Source organism: Talpa europaea (assembly GCF_964194135.1).
Source record: "Talpa europaea genome assembly, chromosome: 1".
In the NCBI taxonomy this organism is placed as follows: Eukaryota; Metazoa; Chordata; class Mammalia; order Eulipotyphla; family Talpidae; genus Talpa; species Talpa europaea.
In genome coordinates this window covers 33,783,465-33,799,286 of record NC_140073.1, presented here as the reverse complement: position 1 = coordinate 33,799,286, position 15,822 = coordinate 33,783,465, and the positions used below count along the sequence as shown (strand labels likewise).

Below are 15,822 nucleotides of genomic sequence, written 5' to 3'. Positions count from 1 at the left end.
CCAAGTCAAACTACTACACCTATTGCCTGACTTTTTCCAGCAATACTGACACATTTACCACACAAGATTGACCTTCATATCCACTGGGAGCCTCTACAATTATTTGGTTTCAAATAATTATATATCACTAAATATATTGCCCTGTTGAAAATAATGTTCTGTAGCTCTTCATCTACCTGATTCTCTGCATTTTCACCCATAGAACTTCAAGTTAGAGTTTGCTTTAAATTGTGAATTTGTTCCTGTTGAATTTCATGACATCCGACAAGTGAAAGCCAGTTTTAAAAAGCTAATGAGGGCTTGTGTCCCAAGTACCATCCCTACTGATTCAGAAGTGACCTTCCTGAAAGCCCTGGGAGACTCTGAGTGGTTCCCACAGGTAATGTCTGGAGGAATTTGTCTTATAATTCAAGGAAAGAGAAGCCCAACTGGATACACAGAATTGATATTTGAGATAAAAATGTGTTTCCCCTATTACCTGGTTCTTCCCTTTATTGTGTGCCCTCTTTGAAGGCCTTTCAGTTCCAAGAAATTGTACGATACAAGAGATGAGATGGTAGAATTTCTAATCCCTGGATTTTTATCTTTCTGTAATTGAAAGGTTGGTCTTTACAGGATGCTACAGAGGAGATATTTTTAGATGGAACCTTTTAGAAATATATGGTCTCTGCTCTGTTGTCAGCAAAGTAAGGATCTAGAACAGAATGTGATTTTTAGATGACCCCAAGTCTTTCCCTTACTTTCTCACGTATTTGTTTTGCCTAGAATGTCTGAATATCTTAAAAGTTATCCAAATTCAGGAAAAACCATAGTCATCATCTTTCAGCTAAGTCAAGCTTGGGATGTTTTTAATTGGACTTCTAATGAAAAATTAAGGGGAAATGGATATGCCAGCAACACACACATTTCTTACAAACCACAGAAAGAAAAATATGATATGCATGTTTCAGAATTTGACGAAGAACACTTTGGTAGTATATCCCCGTCTTTAGGCCACTCATGCTATATCCATTATTCCTTCTCCCCCTGTAGAACCTCCCACCTCCTTTAGCCCCTGCCCCTATGTACCTCCAAGTCTTCGGCCTCTCTTGAGGAAAAGGGGTTGTTTTCCACAAGAGTAAAAGGCGCTAAAACAAACAGAAAATTATATGACTACCCAGGGCAATGACTTGTCTCAAGGTACTTAAACTATGGAAAAACACAGCCACATATACAATTAACTGTAAGTCTGTATCAGGGTAAGTTAATTACCACTAAAAGGAATTTAGGACACTTTACTCATGGAAGGAGCTGATCAATACCTTCTTCTGTCCCTAAGTTGTGGATGAGCTCCAACCCCAGACTATCCCCACCACCCATCCTATGTGTTTTTCGTATATTCTGTGCTCTACTCTTTCTCCAAAGTAGTAGACCCATATCACAAGTTAGGGACCAAAAATAGTTGAAAATATTGCTCCACTTGGGCTATTGGCATTTTAAAAGTTAATTCTTAGAGCAAATGCTGAGCCCAGGGGAATTAAGATCTGAAAATACTGTGCTATAGAAACAACAGGAGATCCCCATTGCTGGAGAGGACCTCTGCTTTGTTCCTGTGTGTAAAATAGCCTAGCTCTGCTTAAAATATGAGAGGGAGGAATAGTTTTCAGTTCAGAAATAAATCTGTTCTACAGATTATGTCATATGATACTTAATACTAGAACAATACACACTTAGTTTGTAAGTTTATATGCTTTGCTTACACCCTAATTGTTCAATGGGGACTTGAGTTCATTTACTTGACTTTAAAAGTTCAGCACAAATACAAGTTTTCTTCCTATTTAATAAAATCTCTAAAATTTTTTCTTTTTAAAAAGTGTAATTCAGTGGTTTCTAGTATATTCACAAAGTTGTGCAACCAGCCATACTATCTAATTCCAGATAATATATCTGAAATAGAACTTAATACATTATAGAAAAACAATTTTTAAGCCAAATAACCATGTTTGGAGACCACTTAGAATCTGTCTTTTCCATTCTATGGAGTTACAACTCTTCTACTTTGGGGACAGTTATATAAGGTCTATTTCATTGTGTCACATGAACACTTAAAATGGGCATTGGTCTAATTTTGACAAAGAACTTCTAAGTACTTTAAAACATTATGTGGTCATTTTTGCCAGAATACTCTATTCCTAACTTGTTTAATTCTCTAAGGTTGATAGCAAGTCTCTGTTCTTGATGCTCAGAGAGCACTTGGCCTAATTGTGACCTCCTTTCATTTTTCTTAGCTTCACAGGATAATGCAGCTGGCTTTGGTTGTGTCAGAAGTGCTTGAAAATGGTTCCTCAGCTTTGGTCTGTTTGGAAGAAGGCTGGGACATCACTGCACAAGTAAACTGTTACACATATTTTCACATTTAGCTTTATATTTGTATTTCAATTTAGTTAAGATTTGCAGGTACAATTTTTTATATAACAATAAATGTATTGACAGACAGTCCTATGTTAAACATAGGACTTCTTTTGTCCTTTGTCACTTCTTTCCCTGGCTCTATATAAGCCCCTCTTTTATTCCAGTGTGAAAAGAAAAATGTGTGTATAAAGTACAGTAAGGCCTACTGAAGAAAAGACGTAGGTTTGAACTGATCCTCTCGGCCTCATTAATTAGACTAGAAGGCCACAGTCATCAAACTGGCAAGGTAAAGATTAAAATCTTAATTCCCTGAAAGAAACACATGTTTTTGTGGCCGAAATGAATTTGAGATTAAATTTTACTGGATAGTGTGAAGAATTTGATTGGCTGAGCAAATTTGCTGCTCTGGTAACTTGCTTGTAAATTAGCTATTATCAAAAGGAAGTGTTTTGTCTTAGCAATGGGATTTTTTTCAGGACAAAAAGTAAGAAGATTCCATTCTGTTTGTGCCCTAGGTGACATCCCTGGTTCAGTTACTTAGTGATCCCTTTTATAGGACCATTGAAGGCTTCCAGATGTTGGTTGAAAAAGAGTGGCTCTCTTTTGGTCATAAATTCAGTCAGCGGAGCAGTTTGACCCTCAGCTGTCAGGGTAGCGGTTTTGCTCCAGTTTTCCTACAATTCTTAGACTGTGTACACCAGGTAAGTAGAGCAACTTAAACTGACTTGATAAGAATTTAAATTGACTTGATATGAATGAATGAAACTAGCTTTATTGTCATATTGTATCTTCCTGTCATAATTCTGATGGACTCATCTGAAAGACTTGCTGAAATCATAGCAGTAGATTGCTAGGAATAGAGAAGAAAAAGATCTTGTTGGCTTCAGAAACTAGGACAGATGAACTGCTACTGGACTGGCCCCCATGTGAAGTGCCAACTCTCTAAATTGCCAACAAGAAGTATTGACCTAGGATAGAGAAAATCCCTACATATTAGGAGTGCCTGAAATCCAGCACATGATCTTCCCAGTTTGAGAGAACCCTAGCTTGTGCTTAGGAATACAGGAGGTAGAGTTTAACCCCTGGAGAAAGAATAAGGGTCTAACCAGGCAAGTTAATGTGGTTGAAAACACTGACTTAGTTCAACTGGATGACCTAGTCAGGGCTAATCAAGAGACCAAACAGAAACCTAGTATAAATCTAGTCAAACCTAATAGGGGATAGGGTGTGGAGATGTGAGTACTCTAGACTTATTCCTACCTTCATCTCAGGCATCAAACATTTACTTCCTCGTAGGGCCTTGGGCTTGAGAATTGGATGGCCTGGGTATGCAAATTGAAGGTATTGGTTCCAGTGACTAAATTGGCCTAGGAAAAGGAGGATTGATAATTCCATCTGTTTCATCTGTACCACAACAATGAATGGGTTCTGATGGGGGCTGATGTAACAAACATATTTGTGGGAACAGTGAGCCTCTGAAATACATGGCCCCCCCGATAACTGTTGGAAGAAAAGATGGAAAATGTTTTCAAGAGCTAGAATTGGAACTAGGTCTGCTGGCAAGTTGGTATATGGTTATATTGTTTGTTAATCACTTGATCTCTGTGTTTAAAGTATGTGATTCAATAGTTTTTATTATATTTAGCTGTGCAGTTACCACTATCAATTTAAAACATTTTATCACTCAAAAAAACCACTCCATACCTATTAGCAAAGACTACACATACATCCCAATAGTTATGTTTTTGATTGCACCAAATAGCTTCTTAAAGAAAAGACCCATTGATTAACCTCAGTTGATCCTCTCTGAGCAGCATGTGGAGAAGATAGGCACAAGGTTGATCTTACACTTTTAAACTCTTGGCAGCAAGTAATCTTATTTGTTTCCTCTTAGAATATTAAGGGAGAAGCTTAGAGACCATGGTCTCAGAAAAAGAAAGCTTAACTGAGAACAAAAAAGGGAAACAAGCATCTTTTCTCACTTCTAGATAGGTGAAAGCATAAGTTCTTCATGAAAGCACTTACTGTCTGGCTTACTGTTGTTGTATTATGCTGACCAACTGCACTAGGCCATTTCCTGCCTCCATGCTTATATATATATATATACACCACAACAGAACAATCATTACCAATATTTATTGTCTCCGTATGGACCAGGAACTATTCTTAGAATTATTAAATAGAATATACTGTGCTAAGTAACCTTTTTCTGACCCTGTTACTTATATTTATAATGAGAAACAAACTAAATGATCAAATTTTGGTATAGCCATACAATTGAATACTAAACAAGCAAAAGGAATGATTAAGGGCCTCCCCGGTGGCGCAGCGGTTGAGCGCTGGGTTGCGAAGCTGCCCGCGGCCTCTGCGGCGCCGGTTCGATCCCCGGCTGCTTCCCGGCCACCAGAAGAGGATCCCACATGGCGCGCAGACCTCTCCTGCCGCCCGCTGCTCCCCTCAGCAGTGTACTTCGGTCCTTCTGCCTGCTCTGCTCCCCGCTCTGGCTCTGGTGAATTCTCTCACCCTCCCGTGCTTCTGACTGTACCCAGTGCATGTATAAACAAAACAAACAAACAAATAAAATAAAAAACATGCCTCTATAAAAAATAAAAAAAAAATGATTAATATACACAACACCGCAGATGAATCTTATGATCATTGTGATCAGTGAAGAAAATAGATAAAAAGACTACATACTATATAATTTCATTTACATGTATTTTACAAAAAGCAAAACTACAGTGACAAAACAAATTAGTGGTTGCCTAGAATGAGTGGTCAGGGAAAGGACATGAGCAAATGTTTTAGGGTGAGAGAACTGTTCTGAATCCTGACTGTGGTGGTGGCTACACAACTATATACAATGACCAAATCTAGTCAATTTATATGCTTAAAATACTAAGGCTCAGTAAATTGGAGTTTCAGAAAAAAGAGAACAGCAGCTATCTCATTTTCCAGAGAAGAATTTGTTAGTCAGGTGCCCAGAAAGTACTTAATAGCCTGGCTCCCTACTTTCTGGAAGAAGGACAAGCAATGGTTCCAGGGAATAGTTAAAAATGTGGAGATTATCTTTTTCTATTGCTGTTTTCAGTCTCGAGCCTCATAAGTCACACAGTTGTGTTGATGTTAGAAGAATAGCTAGCTAATAAGTAATCACTAGCTTCAAAAAGTTACTGAATTTTCTTGGCTTGCTACTGTTTCCCCTTCTATTCCCCCGACCTCCTTTTGTGTTTTCTTTTGTTGTTGTTTCTTACCTTTTAAACGTTTCTTTAATTGGGGCAGAGTAGCAAGGACTGAGTCTAGTTGGATAAATTTAGCTTCAGTGAAATGCTCTGTTAAATATGTTAAGTACCTGTGTTCATCATACAGATTTATATACAACAAAAGAATCCACTCACAATCAGCAAGGGTAGAAGATTCTCATATAAATCATACTGTCCTTACCAATGGGAATATAGTATATACGTTCAGCAGTGTGTCCCAAGTACAAATAATAATTACTTGGAATGTAATACTTTTATTTTATTGGGTGGGTGGGATGAGGTGTGTGGGAGAGTGAGTAGTTTAAAATGTTGGAAAGTAACCTGTATTCTGTGAGTACCTCTTAAGTGGTATGAACAAAGAAGCAGTTAAATGTAAATGAAGTATAAATTACATTCCTGTTATCTTTAGAATACATTATCATAGATGGTAAAACAATGTAAAATATATATATGAAAAGCAATTTTGAGTTTCTTTAATTTCTTGTTTATCTCCTTATTTAAAATAAATTTCAAATGTTCTGTGTAAACAGTTCTGAAATTGAAAGCTTACCCTTTAATGAAAGATCAGTTATTTGAGATGAATACCTCACAAACTCTAGAAAATATTTTTCAGTGTCTAAAGATCTGTTTGTGGTTTCAAATCTAGTTGTACCACATCAACATTTTTTAATTAAAATATAAAATTTTAATATTTACTATATATTATGTTAACCTTCTTTGACTTAGCACCTCATCTATAATAACCTGAGTGCAGGCAAGCCAGGGCAAAACAAGCTGATGATAACCTTAATTGAAATATTTAAGGATACTTGACTATGTATGATAGGTATCAGCTTTGGTGAAGCAAATTATTTCGTGCTAAAGAGTGATGATTGTTCATTCAAAAACAAGACCACAGTTGAATCGTGTTTCTCACTCTTATGACTTAATTATAAAAGGTAGAGTTTCCTCATCTCCTGCATACTGGTTTTAGGCATCAGAAAATCCCTTCCTTGAATACTTTAAGTTGAACAGTGGTGCTTTTGTGAAGCAATTCGAATTAGTGCTATCCTCAGTCTCTCAGGAGCACAGAAGACAGCCAGACCCAACAACGTTAAAAATAAGAAAAGTGCTAAATTGCACAGCAGCAATCAAAATTTTCTTTGGTGGACTGTGTTCACTCCTTATTAACTGTTTCAAACATGCTGAACGCCGAAAAGCAGTCCATGAACTATGCCTAGACTTGTCTAGTAGTACTAATAGAGTTACAAAGAAAACAGATGAAGCACTGAACTTAAATTAGAACTGCCTCATGATATAAAAAGTCATTGTTTATGCCAGTGTATCCAGGTGTCAGATGAATTATAAATGCTAGCTCAGTTTCATAATAGCAACATCTGGCAGATTTTTTTGTTGCTTCTAAAAGAAATTGGCTTAGCTCAAATGATATCATTAGAGGATATTTCCTTTTCTTAAAATAGTTGAACCAAATTCAAAAGGATAATCCATCCAAAATGCAAAGATGAAACCTTTACCTAAAATTTCTTTTGGGGGAAAAATGCATGCAATATGACTGAAAACATGAAGTATACGAAAGCACCTCCTTTATTTCAGCATTAGAGCGAATTTTTTTAGGACATTCTAGAACTTTTTCATTATTCCCTACTTTGAGATAAATATTATTTTACCTTTAAAGTTTACTCATATTGTATATTGACACTCAGTCTGATCTAGCTTTGTCATGAGTCTCCTCACAGTTGCCATAGGCCAGCATTATGCTTGGTCCTGTTCCAAAGGAAAAAACAGCCATCTACCTTTTGAAGATATGAGCACATGTAAGGAGCTAAGCTACCCACATACAACTTGGTTTCTCTAAAATTTATCCATGAATATTGGCAAAACAGTTGCAGTTAATGGAATCACAGTATAGCCAGGAGTTTATGGTCTCTGCCTGCTTTCCGTTTAGCTGAAAACTGACAAAATATGACATAATCGCAGCTCTTTTATAACAAATATGTGTTGCATTAAAGCTTTTAATATTTAAGCCCATAAAATAAATCTCAATTTGCATAGCAGTCTTATTTTTGATCTTTAACAAAGTGCTTCTGTGTGGGTCCACTTATGTGTGGATTGTTTTCAATCCACATTAACGACAGTTGACCCTCCATACCCGCAGGTTCACATACATGAATTCTACCAGCCACAGCTATTGGTCTTAAACCCATTCCCCAACAGATTCCAAGGGATAACTGTAGTTAATTTCTGGGGAGGAAATCAGAAGTTATACACATATTTCCAAATGCATGGGAGGGCACCAGTGGTGTTCAAGGGTCACTGTATATGTGTAATCTCAGAGAAATTTATTTTGTCTAAAGTGACTAGCACAGTACAAGGTGCACAATTGTTTATTAAATCAGTCTGTAAAATAATAAAAACTAAGCTGCTTATTTTTCAAGGATGTGTTTATAACCTATGATTGTAATTCCTGAAAACAAAATCCAATTTTAATTTGTTACATTTTATTCCCAAAATGTTGCTCTTCCCTGAGATTTGAGTCATAGCTTACTTTTATAGGCCTTTAAATTTTACAAAGTACTTAATGGCATATGGGCAAAAAATAAGATCCTATAAATTCATGTTTCTCTAAATTCCATTTCAGATTGTCTTCTTGTAAATAAATGAAATTGGCAAGTTTCACTCCATAAAGGAAAATAAAACTAAAATGCCTCATACAACTTAGTTTTTTAAAATCTGTATACTCTTGGTCTTCATCAGAGAAATACAGAACAGAATCCAGATGATGTGTGAGAGCTCTAAAACTCTAGTCATCAGCCAATTTCAGGAAATTCTCATAGACTTAATTTATTGCCTGAGATGCCTGTCACTCTGAGACTTTGCCTTATTATGTAAAACTATTTGAAGCAGACTTGCCTTTAGACTCCCAAATTCTTGTGGCCATCAGCAACAAAAATAATGACCCCAAAAGCTGTACTTTGAGAAGACCAGTAAGATTAATAAACCTGCAACCAAACTGATTAACAAAAGAAGGCACAAATTATCAATACTAAAAATGAGAAAGGGTGACATCAGCATTATGGCAGCATGAGATGCTCCCTTTGTCGCTCCAATTCAACCTACAAATACACATCTCTAGCTCATCTAAGGTTCCTCTGCTCAACATACAAGGATGACCGAGAGCTCCACACACTTGTACATCTGAAGGTAGGTGGATTGAAACATACAGAGGCAGCAGAAACCAGGGAACAGTGAGGGTAGTGTTCATGACCCCAACCTCCCAGCCTCAGCCATCCTGCAGCTCCAGTGAGCCCACTAACAGAAACAGTAGGACTTGCAACTGCAGACTGTGGCCCCAGAGGAAAAAAAATACAGCATTGGCACCCAGAACTACCTCTCTGCCACCTGACCTGTCACAGAGCCCTTGGCCCTAATAAAGTAACCAGCAGTGGCAGTAGGACTTGTAATTCCAAAACCCTCACCATAGCTGCAGTGGTGCGTGTGCTCCAGCTGTGGCAGAAGGGTGCTTGATCATAGCCCACATCCTCAACATAAAAGGCAGCAGCAGAGACAGTGCCTATAACTCCAACCACCCCCCTCACCTTACCACAGCAACTATAGCAGCAGCAGCAAGTCACCAGCAACCCTGGAGGTAGGTCAGAAACAGTGCCAATGAGCTCACTGATGACACCTCTGGCAGAGGCATTAAACAGTGAAAAGTCCAAGTCATATACCCAGAAGCAGCTCAGATAAAACAAAATTTGCATTATACTGTCATTTACTAAAAAAAGAAAGGCCTCTAATTATCAACCTATTGAACAGTTAGAGTCAAAGGAAATAAAGCTTTACCTTAGTAAGAATGGTTCTTGCTACTTCATATGTACCTGCAGAGGAACCACCCATCAAACAACATGAAAAATCATGGTTAACCGGAGAGCACAAAAAGAAACTAACACACAGAGAAATCAATCTATAAATTCAGAAATCAGTATATAAAGTCAGAAAAGATGTAAATAATAGAGAATTCAAAATAGCTGTTAGGAAGAAATTCAGTATGCTACAAAAAAACTCAAAAACAATTCAAGCAACTCAGGGATAAAATTAGCGAACAGAAATACTATACTGAAGAGATTAAACTGTAAAAACAACCAGTTGTGGAGCTAAAGCATTCAATAAGAAAGATGCATAATGTATTAGAAACCACTGAAAATAGAGTGGACCATATGAAACAGAAAATTAGTGAGATTGAAGAAAAAAAAACTAAGATTTATTCATGTAGGAGAGAAGTTTTTTTTTTTTTAAATAAACCCTATTAAGAACCCATTAGGAGGGCCTCCCCGGTGGCGCAGCGGTTGAGCGCTGGGTTGCGAAGCTGCCCGCGGCCTCTGCAGCGCCGGTTCGATCCCCGGCTGCTCCCCGGCCACCGGAGGAGGGTCCCACATGGCGCGCAGACCTCTCCTGCCGCCCGCTGCTCCCCTCAGCAGTGTACTTCGGTCCTTCTGCCTGCTCTGCTCCCTGCTCTGGCTCTGGTGAATTCTCTCACTCCCCGCGCTTCTGACTGTACCCACTGCTTGTATGAATAAATAAATCTTTAAAAAAAAAAAAATAGCTAAGCTGCACTCAAGTCAAATGTTAAAAAAAAAAAAAAAAGAACTCATTAGGAAAGACATAAGGATAATGGACATCCGAACGGGAGAATGGAGCATCGAACTTATAGAAATAATAGCTCTCAGGTGTTCCCAAACTTGAGTAAGAAAGTTTATATGCAAATTCATAAATCTAATATAACATCTAAATTATCTAATTGCAAAAATACCTTCTCCAAAACATTGTATCAAAACTGTCAAGAGTCAATGATAAAGACTATAAAAGGTAAGGGGTGGAGGGAGGAGGAAGATAGTAACCTACAAAAGTCCCCTCATTGCTGTTAGCAAATGTCTCAGCTAAAACTCTACAGTCCAAGAAAGAATGCAATGATATATTCAAAATAGCGAAAGAGAAAAACTGTCTGCTAACCGTACTCTATCCAGTAAAGTTATCTTTGAGATATGGATGAGAAATGAAGGCAAAAAAGTACATAAAACTTTGAGTGAGGTGATTGATAGGCAAACAGAATTAGTGAATTGCAACTATTTCAGAATAGAGCACTAAGCAGTTATACCATAAAAGTTAAATAAACATTAAAAACAGTAGCTACTGGGCCTCCCTGGTGGTGCAGGTGGTTGAGCGCCACACTGTGAAGCTGTCCGCAGTCTCTGCAGTGTGGGTTCGATCCCAGTGGGCCGGCGAGGGTCCCACGTGGCGCAGCAGACCTTTCCTGTCTCTTCCACTGCTCCCCTCAGCAGTGTGTTTCTGCCTCTTCTGTTCCCCGCTCTGTCTCTGGTGAATCCTCTCACCCTCCCGCGCATCTGGCCTGTACCCCAGTTTTTGCATAAATAAATCTTAAAAAAAAAATAGCTACTTCAATTTGTAACAGACTCACAGCATTAAAAGGGATAATTTGCATGACAACAAAACATAAAAGGGGAGGAGGAGAAGGGCAGAAGATAGATAAATGAAAAGATGTCATCAACAGAAAAAGGACTGTTTTCTATGAGATAGTTTTAATAAATCTCATGGTAACCATGAAACAAAAATCTAGAGAGGACATGAAATAAAAAAGGGGATACTGAGAAAAGCATAGAAAATCATCAATGTAAAATATCAGAGACATGAGGAAAAAGGAGCAATGGTGATATAGAGCAACCAGAAAACTAAAGAAAATGGCAGTATTTAAGTCCTCCTATATCAGTAATCACCGTAAGTGTAAATGAAAGAGTGGCTGAATGAATCAAAAAATAACACCCAACTATATGTTGCCTTCAGGAGACTCATTTTCAAGCCAAACGTAGGCTCAAAGTGAAAAGGTACAATATGATACTTAAAGCAAGTGGTAGCCAAAAGAAATCAGGTATAGCTATACTTATATCAAACAAAATAGACTTCCAGTCAACCTAGATAATGAGACAAAGGTGAACATTATATAGTGATCAAAGGAAAATCCATCAAGCACGCTTACCTCTTAACTATTATATATATGTACCCAACATAGAAACACGAAAATATATAAAGCAGATATCAACAGACCTAAAGGGGAAAATTGATAATAGAGGAATTTGATGTTCTGCTTGTATCAATGAATAAATAATCCAGACACGTCAACAAGGAAACACTGGCTTTAAATGACACATTAGATCAGATAGACTTAATAGACGCATGTACAGAACATTCATTCTTAAGTGCACATGGAATGTTCTCCAGGATCAGTTATATATGGGGACACAAACTAATTCTCAACAATTTAAAGATTAAATGTCAAGCATTTTTATCCAACCACAAAGGCATGAAACTAGAAGTTAACTATAAGAACAAAGCTAGAAATTTAACAAATAAGATTAAACATGCTGCTGAACAGCTGTTGGATCAAAGAAATCAACAGAGAAAATAAAAAATACTTGAAGATATGAAAACACAACATACATAAGTCTATGGGATGCCAGAAAGATAGTACGCAGAGGGAAGTTTCTAGCAATACAGGCCTACTTCAAAACAAGATAAATTTCAAACTAATCCAACACCTAAAGGAACTAAAAAAAGAACAAATTAAACCTAAAATGAGTAGAAAGAAGGAAATAGTGGAAATGAATGTATTTCAGAATTAAAACCTCTTAGATCAATGAAACTAAAAGCAAATTCATTGAACCAGTAAATATTTAGCTAGACTTAGCAAGAAAAAGAGAAGGCTCAAGTATATAAATTAAGAAACCAAAGAGGAGAATTTACAGTGAATGCCATAGAAATACAAAGGATTGTGAGAAAGTAGCCTGAATATCTATATAGAGCAAAGTGGACAACCTAGAAGAATTGTATAAATTTATAGACGTATACAACCTTCCAAGACTGAATCAGGAAGAAATAGAAAATCTGAATAGACTGATTATTAAGAAGATCGAAACAGCAATCAAAAACCTCACAAAAAAATCAAATATCCAGGATCAGATGACTTCACTGGTATATTTGTTCAAAACCAAACATGTCACTACCAAACATTTGCTGATTTAACATCTATTCTAAACAATTCACAAAACATGAAGAGGAACGATTGCTTTCTAACTCATTTTACAAGGCCAACATTATCCTGATATCTAATTACAAAAGGACATCAGAAGGAGTAAAAGTTATAGGCCAATATCCCTGAGGAACTTAGCTGCAAAAAAATTCTCAGAAATATTAGCAAATTTAATTCAATATATTAAAAGAATGGAATTTCTTCTTGCAGGTGGTTCAGCATCTGAAAGTCAGTGTAATAAACAGCATTAACAAAATAAAGGATAGGGCCTCCCTAGTGTTGCAGGGGTTAAAGTGTCAGCACTATCAAGCTATAGCCAGTCACTGTAGCATGGGTTAAATCCCCTTTTACGGAGCTGGCCCACATGGTGCAGCACACCTCTACTGTCTCACCTGCTGCTCCACTCAACAGTGTATTTCAGTAGATCTGCCTGTTCTGCTCCCCACTCTGTCTCTGGTATATCCTTTCACCCCCCACACCTCAGGCTTATACCCCAGTTCTTGTGTGCATAAATAATAAATCTTAAAAAAAAAAAAAGGCTAAATGTCATTTCACTAGATACAGAAAAAAAAATTGACAAAATACAAACAATAAAATGAGCCTATCATATAAACACAATAAAATCTTCTAAAAGAGGAACAAGTATGGCAAGACAAGGAAGACAGATTTTATTCTAGAACGTATTGGAAGTCCTGGCCAGAGCAATTAGGAAAGAAAAAGATAAAAGGGATCCTGTTGGAAAGTAACTAAAATTGTTAACTACTTGTGGATGACACGATTTTATATATATATAAAGCCTAAAGAATACACATATACACACACACAAACACCTATGCAAAACAATAAATGAATACAGTAAATTTCTGTACCTATAGAAAAGGTTCAAAATCATTATACAAAAACCAGTTGCTCTCCTATACGTTAACAATAAATGTGCAGAAAGAAAGAAACAGTGCCATTTACAATTGCATCAATATGAATGAAATATCAATATGAATTAGAATAAGTATAACCAAGGAGGTAAGAGAGCTATACATTGAAAACTACAGGCACTGTTGAAAGAAATTGAAAAAGACAAATGGAAAGATAGTCCGTGCTCATGAATTGGAAGAATTAATAGTTTGTTTCATTTACCAGTAGCATTCCTTCCCACCTATGTCTATGCAGGCATCTCTTTCTTACACCTAACTTCCAAACACAGCTCTCCTGGCCGTATGTGACTATGCAGGTGCTTCCATTCACCAGTCTTCTGCCTTTGCAAAGCAGCAGAGGCAGCTCTCCTCCCAATCCTGCCTGCCTATGACTATACGCAGGCCTCTCTTCACAAACCTGGCCCCTTAAGAGATAGCTCTTTTGCCTGCTTGTGTGTCTTTCTTTTCCTTTGCCTAGTCTTATTTTTTATATCCAAAAGGGCAGGTTTATTATAAAAGTAAATTTTATTTACTTAAAACATTCTTCTTTTTTTTTTTTTTGTGGGACTCTTGCCAGCTGCCGGGGATCAAACCAGTGCTGTAGAGGCTGCGGGCAGCCTTGCAACCCAGCGCTCAACCACTGAGCCACCAGGGGAGGCCCTTATTTACTTAAAACATTCTACAGATTTAATGTAATCCCTACCAAACTTCCTTTTTTTTCACAGAAGTAGAACAAAAAAACCCAATATTTATGTAGACCCCAAAGAATCAAACAATCCTGAGAAAAAAAGAACCAAAAAAAAAAAATCAAAACAACCTGATTTCAAACTATATTGTAAATCTATAGCTTACTGTAATCAAAACAGAATGGTACTGACAGAAAAACAGAATCGGGAGTCCAGAAACTAAACCCATACATATATAGAAAATTAATTTACAAAAAGAAGCCAACAACATACAAGGGAAAAGGAAAATCTCTTCAGTAAATCATGTTGGAAAAGGAAAGTCCCTTCAGTAAATTATGTTGGGAAAACACATACACAAGAAACTAGACCACTGCCTTATAGGATGTACAAAAACTCAAAATGGATTTAAAGGTATGAATATAAGGCCTGAAACCATAAAATAGAAGAAAACATAAGTGGTAACTTCCTTTCCATTGGTGTTGGTGATGTTTTGTAAATTTGACTCTACCAGTAAAGGAAACAAAACCAAAAATAAACAAATGTGACTAAAAAAGCTTCTGCACACTGAAGGAAACACATCAAAATGAAAAGACAACCTACTAAATGGGAACAGATATTTGTAAATCCTACATCTGATAAGGGATTAGTATCCAAAATATGTAAGTATTCCTACAACTCAAAAAAAATTTATTCAATTTTAAAAATTGACCAAGGATCTATATAGACATTTCTGCAAGGAATATCTAGCCAACAGGCACATGAAAGATGTTCAACATCACTTATTATTAGGGAAATGAACCTCTTTAAGTGGCTATTTAAAAGAAAAAAGACAAGAAATAAGTGTTGGAGAGGATATAGAGAAAAGGGCACCCTCATATACTCTTGATGGAATATAAATTGGTGCAGCTACCATGGAAAATGGTATAGAGATTCCTTTAAATTTTTGAGAATAGAATTGTCCTATCATCTGGCTATTCAGCTCCGGAATATTTATCCAGAGAATAAAAAACATCCTATAAGTTCCCAATAGTTGTTGCAGCATTATTTATATGGTCAAGATACAGAAACAATCTAAATGTCTATTTATGGATAAATGGACAAAAATGTGGCATAAACCCTTTTTTACAAAGATCGTGCCAAAAGCAAAGAAAACTCCTACCCCTACCAAAACCAAATCAAAAGCTTTGATTGCCAAGAAAACAATGCTAAAAGGTGCCCACAGCCACAAAAGAATGTCTACATGTCACCCACCCTCCAACAGCCCAAAACACTGCTGCTCCAAAGGCACCCCAAATATCTCATAGTGCGCCCCCGGGAGAAACAAGCTTGACCTATACAATCCCATCATTGGTTTCCCCCAACCACTGAGTCAGCCATGAAAAAGATAGAATAACTTACTTATTTTCATTGTGGATGTCAAGACCAATAAACACTGTGAAAAAGTTCTATGACATTGATGTGGTCAAAGT

At 37.0% G+C, this 15,822-nt stretch overlaps 1 protein-coding gene across 7 annotated transcripts in view; it reads left to right on the top strand.

The window, feature by feature from the left end:
• The window catches only part of SBF2 (SET binding factor 2), a gene marked incomplete at both ends in the record, with an annotated part of 316,628 nt that overhangs the window by 281,984 nt on the left and 18,822 nt on the right, over window positions 1-15,822 (top strand). For all 7 annotated transcript variants that reach the window (XM_084251933.1, XM_084251932.1, XM_084251930.1 and 4 more), the window contains 3 exons: window positions 203-379; window positions 2,268-2,369; window positions 2,907-3,092. In XM_084251933.1, the coding sequence (XP_084108059.1) occupies window positions 203-379; window positions 2,268-2,369; window positions 2,907-3,092 (465 nt within the window). The remainder of the gene's footprint in view (window positions 1-202; window positions 380-2,267; window positions 2,370-2,906; window positions 3,093-15,822) is intronic.